At 43.3% G+C, this 8,979-nt stretch overlaps 1 protein-coding gene and 1 long non-coding RNA gene across 4 annotated transcripts in view; one reads left to right on the top strand and one right to left on the bottom strand.

Annotated features, from left to right (window-relative positions):
• LOC119616967 overlaps positions 1–650 on the top strand; it is a 1,883-nt gene extending 1,233 nt beyond the window's left edge. For both annotated transcript variants that reach the window (XR_005233079.1, XR_005233078.1), the window contains exons 2-3: positions 178–395; positions 524–650. This is a non-coding gene — a long non-coding RNA (uncharacterized LOC119616967). The remainder of the gene's footprint in view (positions 1–177; positions 396–523) is intronic.
• Positions 1–8,979, bottom strand: part of stab1 (stabilin 1) — a 44,737-nt gene that overhangs the window by 17,212 nt on the left and 18,546 nt on the right. For both annotated transcript variants that reach the window (XM_017439775.3, XM_037975280.1), the window contains 16 exons: positions 8,640–8,726; positions 8,458–8,569; positions 7,843–8,029; positions 7,636–7,729; positions 7,287–7,445; positions 6,336–6,431; positions 5,617–5,712; positions 5,426–5,473; positions 4,689–4,822; positions 4,099–4,210; positions 3,001–3,174; positions 2,813–2,917; positions 2,140–2,274; positions 1,349–1,477; positions 569–622; positions 239–352 (listed from right to left, as the gene is read on the bottom strand). In XM_017439775.3, the coding sequence (XP_017295264.1) occupies positions 239–352; positions 569–622; positions 1,349–1,477; positions 2,140–2,274; positions 2,813–2,917; positions 3,001–3,174; positions 4,099–4,210; positions 4,689–4,822; positions 5,426–5,473; positions 5,617–5,712; positions 6,336–6,431; positions 7,287–7,445; positions 7,636–7,729; positions 7,843–8,029; positions 8,458–8,569; positions 8,640–8,726 (1,836 nt within the window). The remainder of the gene's footprint in view (positions 1–238; positions 353–568; positions 623–1,348; positions 1,478–2,139; positions 2,275–2,812; positions 2,918–3,000; positions 3,175–4,098; positions 4,211–4,688; positions 4,823–5,425; positions 5,474–5,616; positions 5,713–6,335; positions 6,432–7,286; positions 7,446–7,635; positions 7,730–7,842; positions 8,030–8,457; positions 8,570–8,639; positions 8,727–8,979) is intronic.

Raw genomic sequence — 8,979 nt, 5'->3', positions numbered from 1 at the left:
GAGGCTGGACTGTAAGGGTGAGAGAGGCTGGACTGTAAGGGTGAGGGAGGCTGGACTGTAAAGGTGTATATTTCAGATCCATTTTTATGTTTTCGGACCTCTTTCGGATGCTCTTTGTCATCAGCAGACTTTCACCATCACTGTTTTTTTTCTGTTGTCATGATTTTGAACATTCAGTAACTTCTGACGGGCAGAACAGGAGCAGCTTAGAGCTGCAGGGACTTTGGTTACAGCTCACCGTGGTTTCCCGGACACACTGCAGGACACAGCCTCTCACAGATGCCCTCCTGGACCCGACCCGCTTCCTGTATACACAGTTGGGCTTCATGTTGGCAGGAAAGGCCTCTCTGATCTGCAGCAGGAAACAGAGCAACAGAGCAGACCATTGTTAGCAGGTAGAGGAGCTTTTCTGCAGAACACCTCTGGCTCACAAAGCCACAGGCTGAATATATGCTTTGTTCAACCCCCTATCAGCCTTTATTGTGCAGAAAGAAATACTTAAAACATGGTTTCATGTTTTCAGAGTGCAGCTGCATTGGAACAGAAAGAGCCAAAACATCTTTCCTACTGGAAGATAACTGAAGTGGCACAGAGGAGGTCCTTCACAGTCCGAACACCTTCCCTGCAGAAACAGAAAGACAGACACAGATCCATCTGTTCACATGTTTATTTGCAAATTTATCCCTTCACATTTACTTATTATATACTTCAGTGTATTTGCACCAACCTTTCTCCCCCTCAGTGTGGAGCCTTGCTCAAAATAAAATAAGTGCTATACATTCTTGGTCAGTCGTAATATGTCACATAAAAATTTAACCTGGTCATTATCAGGTAATAACATGTAGCAAATACAACCTTAAATAAACAACACATGACGTACACCAACCATCTCATTATTCACCTGAAACTAAACCAAACTGCCTAAATTTGACTTTCAGTTTCTGTGACTAAATGCTAATTATTTAATAATCATGACTCCAGAATCAGCCCAAACCATCAGCCCTCCACCACCGTGCTGACAGCTGCAGTGCATTCTGGGTAAACATCTGGTCTGGTTCTGGTCCAGAAGTCTTCTGGTTCCTTCAGATGAACCCGAGTTGAGCTGCCATGTTGTTTTTAAAGAGAAAAGGCTTTAACCTTTGACCTCCTAACGAAGTCTGAGATGGAGCTTGTGAATAATCCTCCTCTATAGAATGATGGACTCTAAATGACCTTTGACCCTTCCAGCAGCTGCTTCTCTGAGGTCATTGCTGATGTCTTTCCGTCCTGGCGTTGTGCTAACACACACCTGGAGCTCCAGAGGCCGTACTTAGTTTACTTTCCTTCACAAAGACTCCTCCAGCCTTACCTTGAACTGCAGGAAGACCTTTTTGGTGCACATGTTGCGTTGAACTTTGAGGACCTCTGGGACGGGGATGATGACGCCCTGCAGCGTTTCAGTGAAACTGCCGTTCAGAGGAACGTTGTTCACGACTGTCTGCAGAACAAGAAAAGGGAATGAAAGTTATTCTGACGAGTAGATAAAAATCCTTACACACCAAGTTCTCACAGGCTTCCGTTGTGTCAAAAAAAGGTAAATTTCCCACAGCAGAATAATTCCTTCATCCTCAGATTTAAAGACTACACTATTTAGTTAAACCTCCTCCTTCTCAAACAGCATTGGCGGCAACTCGTAAATTCTCCTGTAATTAGTCCGAAAGGTGGTTTTCCTCGAGTTTACTAACATTAGATCAGGTTCTCATCTTACCTGGGTTTCATTTAATTAATTCAAACTTTCGGTTTGTGTGTTTAAAAAAAAGTCCATATTTCTCTGCAGTATTTTTCCTGGATTTGCATCAACCTCAGACTGTCTGAATATGGAATAAAACAGGAATAATCGCATCGCATTTCAACAAACAAACAATCATGTTGAAACAACACCATCATACAATGATATATCCAGTATTATTTCATAACCAATTTTGCTGAAGTGTCCAGCTGTTGTTAAACACAAGACTGGAGGAAAGTCTGGAGCTGTAACCACACACTGACTGAACTTTAACTTGCCAACATGTGGACTCTGCTTGGTTTTTATGAAAGCTGCAGAAGAAGAGGAGCTCTGGAGATAAACCCTGGTCATGAACGTGTGAGGCGTGTTACCTGGTTGTTGTTGTTCAGGTGGAACTGGACCATGAAGTCGGTGCCCAGCAGAGTGCTCTTTAACAAACCGTCGTGCAGCTCATCCGGGAAGAGCAGCTCTTTGGGAATCACGTGGTACCGAAAGGTATCCGAGTCCTGGACGGCAGGAACAAGGAGTTCATCATGAGCCAAACTCTGCATCTCTTTGTTCAAACAATGATTCCACCAATCACAGCTGCTCAGGTGGAAATGTGTTTAATTTCATTTTAATGACTCCATGTTGTATTTATTTAGTGACACACAACGCTCAGCTTCATGTGACGTAATCAGAAGGTGTGAAGAGCATCTCTTTATTTAATCTGACCCACAGAAGGCTAGTTAAAAAGTAGCTAAAGGATAGCTAAAAGCTAAATGTAGCATGAGAAGACAAAAATACAGCATCTGTACTGAAGTAGATTTAAAGAGCAAAAAGGTTTTCAGAGTTTTTTATTCATTTCAAGTTAAACTTTTTAAAAAGTATAAAAGTTAAAAATCCCAAAAGTCGTAGCTGTAATGTCCTGAACAAGCCGAAGGGTTAGTGTGAAAATAGCTGAATGTATGCTGAAGTAGTTACAGTCTGAAAACTAAACAGGAACAGAGAAAGCTGACTCAGCGTTCAGGCAATAAGAAACACCGGCTCGCATCGTGGACCTACCAGAACCGACGAGTTCGTCCTGCTGAGGTGCTGCCTGACGGCTTCATCTGTCGGCAGCAGGAGAGTAAAATGCTGATCCTCCAGCTGATCTGACAGGTTGTACATCTGCAACGACACGGAGTTCAGTCCACGATAAAACAACGACACTCAGTGCAAACTGACGTCAAACTGTCAGCAACACTTCCTACCAGAGCGTAGCGTCTGAACAGAGAGAAGCTGGAGGACGAGTTCAGGACAACCATCAGGGGTGGAGGTTCATGGAGACTCGAGGGGGGCGGGGTCAGAACCTGGTTTATGATGTGGATGTAACCGTTGATGGCTGGCAGGTTGGGATCAATGATGGAGGCATTTCCAATTTGGATCTAAACAAAAATAAAAAACGATGCACGCTCAGTTTTCTGACTGATGACGCTTCAGAGAGGATTTTTCAGATGCACAACAACAACAGGAACTGCTGATGACGTGGGATACATCTTAAAAGGAATGGTTCGGCCATTTTCTGTCGTGATTTGATGAGTAAGGACACAAACTGGAAACTCGGGTGCAGGGAAACGGTAAAAGAAAAACAAAACAGCTACAAGAAAGCAGAAACCAACAAGGCTTCCACAGAGACCAGGAGCAAACAGTATGAAGGAACACAGACTGAGCTGCGATTATAAACCAGCTGAGAGACTGGAGCTAACGGCTCCTCCGAGCTAACGGCTCCTCCGAGCTAACGGCTCCTCCAAGCTAACGGCTACTTCAAGCTAACAGCTATGCTGCGCTAACGGCCAGTTTAAGCCATACAAACACCATTTAATAAATGTTTCCGTCATCATTAGTTTCACATCAAAGCATCCAGGGGTCAGTTCCATCTGGAGTTTTATATTTCCGATTAAATTAATGTGTAACACAAAATGTAATGTGGTTTAAGGATATAAATAATAAAGTTTACACAAACTGCAGTGAAATTCAGAAGACTGGAGATGCTTTTCCAGGTCATTTTAGATTTTGGTTTAAAACAACCCCAGTTTTTTATTTAAAAAACTATTTAATGTGGAACTGACGGCAGAAACCTTCAAGATTTGAGTTTATTTGAGTCGTCATCGATCCTCTAACTGAATTTGTCCAAACTGAGGTCATACAAAAAGCTATCCACAACAAGTAAGATATTAATTATTTATAATTTTCACACAGAAACTGGACAAACTATCCTTTTAACGCTGACTGGTTGTGATTACTGTCAGCTGACCCTTTTACGAGTCTTGTTCTATTTACTCGGGGGCTCGGAACCGTCCGGTTCTTACCCCGCTGATGTTCCGGACCTCCCACTGGATGGACGGGTTCAGAGTGGGCAGCCTGCTTCCCACCAGACCGTACAGATCCTCCACGGAGTAGATCCCCACCAGGAAGTGCGCCCTGACACCAGGAAGGGAAAACACAGTCCTGATCATCATCGTTTTACGAAACAAACTCACAACCTGGACTCTGAGTGACTCCTTCACAGGACGCCTCCTGACGAGGCAGAAACAAAGAGTCAAACAAAAAGTCTAAACGTTTTCTGAACTTTTTAAACACAGTTTTAATTCCAGATCTAAACTGAGGTCAGAAAATAAACCAATTCTCTTTGCATTCAAGATGCCTCGAGCGTTTCAGAGCTGGGATTTAGTCCGGTCAAATGTTTCCAAACATTTAAGAGCTCCAAGAGGCAGAGGTGGCTGTAAATTTAACATAAAACTTTATTTTTAATTTACATTAATTCATTTATATGTTTCATTTTACGAAGTGATGATCCTGAGCTGAAGTTTCATCATTTCTGCTGAGTGTTGAAAATAAATGTGCAAAACAAAAAATGAAAACTAGAAAAGTCTGAGTCTGTGACCGTTGTACTACTGACCGCAGGAAGTGAAGCTGGCGGTGCCGAATGCTCCAGAACAAGCTCTGTTCTGCGCTCATGTTCTTCAGAGCGTCTCGGGACGGAACCAGAGCTGTGAGGTTCCCGTTCAGCTCCTCCACAAAGTTTCTGCACTTCTGGAAACACAACAACAAGAAACAAAATGCTTCACTCATGGTATGAATTCTGATAAAAGGAATATAAAGCCCTCAGTTTTACAGCAGACTGTAACATTTTACACAGCAGCAGGTTGTTTATCTGCGTGTTGCACTAACTTTAGAACGACATGTTAGAGACGTCCACCTGATCAGTATCAGATGAAATCCTGAATGAAATCGCACAAACAGCAACATAACTTCCCAGGTTTGAGTTTAAGTCCGTTTAAGTCAGGTTTAAGTCCGTCTCTTCTCATTCGAACCAGATCTTCGTCTGAAACTCTGACATGTAAAGCAGCGGGCGACATGCATTCCTTTAAGAGATGCTAGGCCTTTAATTGTTACTGAATGGTTTTGATTTTTGATGACTCTGGTTCAGTGTTTGAAGGAGCCGCCCTCAGATCAAATTAAATGCCTTGGTTCATAAAAAAACATCAACACGCTGATTTACAGTGGGTCCTAAAACCCAATCATAACAAACACCGGGCTACTTGTGATCAGATTTACGATTAAAGCAGCTCTGAACAGCTCCTCTGAGGATTCATTAAAGGCTTTAGTTTCAGACATAATCAGAATCTCACCCACCAGGATCCGCCTGTAGAAACTGTACAGCTTTGTGTTCATGTCCAGCTCCTATAAACACACAGATTAACACAGATTTAACACAAAGTCTGCAAATATATTCCAACTATAGACTTGACGTAAGAAAAACTTGTGAATATGATGCATATATTGTGTATTTGACTGATGTGACTCCCATCCATCTGAACATTTACATCCATCACTGATCCGTAACAGAGCTTTCCATCTCCTGCGTAGCCGTCAGGACAGGTACAGGTGTGAGCTCCGCCCTCCTTCTGCTCACACTTCGCCTGAAACACAGAAACGTATCAGTCATCTACGCCCCGCAGGAGGTGCAATGCATTATGGGAAAACACTAGAAAGCTGCTAATACCTACAGTTACTAACAAACAGTTAATTTGCATCAAAGCCTGATTATTAGGAGGGTTTCAGTAGATTTCACCTCCCTCTGAGCGCAGAGGAGGAGGTGAAATAAGACAGATGAGTTTGGAACGCTGATAAGAACCTCAGGAATGCAGTTTTATGGCGTTTTACGGACTCGGTTGCAGGAATGCGCTAAGGATTGTGGGATTGCAGGTCCTCCTGCAGCGTCTTTGCACCGTCAGACTGCAGGGTTTCTGTTCACGTCCTCTACAACCTCTGGATATTTCAACACCTCCCTCTGAGGCACTTAACTTTCCAACAACTTGTCAGCAGTTTTTTATTTCTATAATTTAGCATTTATTTAGATATTTTGTCCTCAATGAGTATAACTATCTATAATGGTACTTCTACACATGTCAAAAAGTAATTTTATTCAAGTTACCACTCCCCCCCAGCAGATTTAGCACTTTCATCCCCTTTTAGTTGACATGACAACACAAACTGCTGTGTGTGTGTGTTTGTGTGTGTGTGTGTGTGTGTGTGTGTGTACCAGTTCATGGCAGCCTCCGTTGTTTGTGTAGCAGGGATTGATGAGGTCACACACCTTCCCGTTCCCCATGTACCCAGTTTTACAGAGACACTCGCTCTGCAGACACAGAAACCAGTTCGTAAAAAGATCTCATCAGTCTTAGGAGGGATTTACATTCAGGCAGCTGCAGCAATAAATCAGATAACAGAAGGTGATAAAAAAAATCTGATTAGTCGTGATCTTGTCTGAGGAGAACAGAGGAAGCGGATAAAATAAATTTCTTCTGACGCCCAACAGGCAGGAAGACATTTCTAGATGATTATTAAATCTTTAAAAAACAAATTGTCCAAACCTCAAAGGGTTATCTACACTAATCCAGATAATTTGACTGATTTGTTTTTCAGTTTATTTATATTTTAACAAAGACAATATTAACTCTATCCACTAGGTAGCGACATACAGTACAGAAATAACGTTCTTAGCTTGGCTAAAGCATCAAGGTATCCAACTAGAAACCGGTCCAGAAGCCAGAAGTTGAAGCCACAGAGGACGAGCGCTTCCTAGTGGCTGGTTCAGGTACAATATTTAAGCCCCGCCCCTCCATGTAAATGAATGGGACGTTTTCCAAAGTAAAAGTATAATTCAGATAATCTTTTTCAAGCATTTACTTTTGATGATTATAAGCAGCATTTCCCCCATATATTAGTTTAAAGAAAAGGGACATGTTAAAGTGTGATTGACAGTCCGTTAGCGAACTGGGATGGTGTGTAGGCGGGACTTCCATATCGGGGGCACAGCTGCAAAATCTGGTTCCAAATATACAACAAGTCAGCACTCAAAAAATTGACATTTCAGCTTCAATTAGGAAACAGCTAACAGCTAAAATCCTGTTTTCCGTCTTTAAAACTGTTGTCAGATCCAGCAGCCCAAAACAAATAATCTGTTGGACAGTGATCACTGTTAGCGGCTGACCTGTCCGGGTCCGATGTGGTTACAGTCGGCGTTGGGGCTGCAGCCTCCGCGGTCCTCCAGCTGACAGTTGTTGATCTCCACACACACTTTGCCGTCACCCGTCCAGCTCTCAGCGCACACACATGACACGTTACCTGGACCCAGGTACACACACTCTGCCTGTGAACAGAGAGAACGGCGTCAGAGGTGATCCTGACAGCTGCTGACCTATAACTCAGTCACGCCTCTGTTGTGTGTTCATCTGAGATCCTTCAGGAAAGCTCTGGGATTGTTCTTTAACGTGACGAGTGAGGATGGAAAGGTTCTGTAAAAGAAACTGAATAACTGTGACGTAACGAGCGAGTCTTACGTTGGTGTCACAGCCTCCTCGGCTGCTCTTCAGGCAGAGGTTAACGGGAGCGCAGGCGTGACCGTCACCTTCATATCCGTCCCGACACACACACCTGGAGCAGCACAAACACAGGAGAAACAGATCTCTGTAGACCGCCTGCAGGGAATAACTGAACGCTCCTGTAAATCCTGATAAAGGCCGAGTGTTTTGGTGTTTCAGGCTCACTTTGCATCCAGTCCTTCCTGCGTGCAGAACGCGTGCACGTGACAATGCTTCAGCAGGCCGTCTGCGTTGCACGGCGTGGCCTTCCTTTCACAATTTTCTCCGGAGTATCCCTCCAAACACGATCCTCTCCGACACACTCCGCCGCTGCCGGGTCGATTATCACACACACCGTGCATGCAGTGACACTCTGAACACACACACACACATCAGGAGGTTATTTCAGTTCAGTCATTACTAATCATTTACAAATTCAATATTTGAGCAACAAAACAAAGTTTCCACACATCAACATTATTGGCTGTAAATATAATCCAGATAAACTTCAGAAACTACTGAAAAAGGTCCTGATTTAAGAACGTCTAAGAATTAAAGTGAATCGTTTCTAATGTTTTAAATAAAAAACCTGATCTTAGAAAATACAAAATGGTTACTCAGTCAATTTTACAAATTCTGAGCTAAAATTAGGTGTGGTAGTAGCTGAGAGTCATCCCCAACATCATTTCCTCACATAAATGAATCTTATTTTATACTCTGGGGTGGAAACCGGCGGGTGATATGCATTCCTTCCATGAATATTAAGGTGTTTCTGGTAGAACACAAAGAGGAGGGGTTAACCTTCGTCACAGCCGTCTCCGTGTTTGGTCGGATCAGAACAGATGTGGCAGGCGATGCCTTTGAAGCCTGAGTGACAGCTGCACGAGCCGTTACCGTGGATACCATCCAAGCACTGCACACAGGGAGGATGAATTAAAATAAAATAAATGTATAAATAAGAGACGAAAGCCGAGGATCCGTACCGTTCCTTTGTCGTAGCAGGGATGCTGGAATCCTCCGATACATGGTTTACAGTCCGGACCATAAAATCCTTTACAACACTCTGCTACCTGTTCAACACACACACACACACACACACGTTAAAACACAAAGACCATGAATGAGGTGCAAATCAGACATTTTTCTGTCAGGTTAGTCAGAGTCCTGCCCTTCAAAATGCTTCTCCATCACTAATAGTTTTAAATTTACTCCTCAGTCACACACCTGGACAGAAGACACTCCTGCACGCTTTCAATCCGAGCTGAAAACAGCTGGAGTTGATTCGCTCCGAGGACAGATTAAACGTACCTGCCTGCTCGCGGC

The sequence above is a fragment of the Kryptolebias marmoratus genome, linkage group LG4 (assembly GCF_001649575.2).
Source record: "Kryptolebias marmoratus isolate JLee-2015 linkage group LG4, ASM164957v2, whole genome shotgun sequence".
NCBI classification, from domain to species: Eukaryota; Metazoa; Chordata; class Actinopteri; order Cyprinodontiformes; family Rivulidae; genus Kryptolebias; species Kryptolebias marmoratus.
This window is presented reverse-complemented; position numbering and strand designations above follow the sequence as displayed.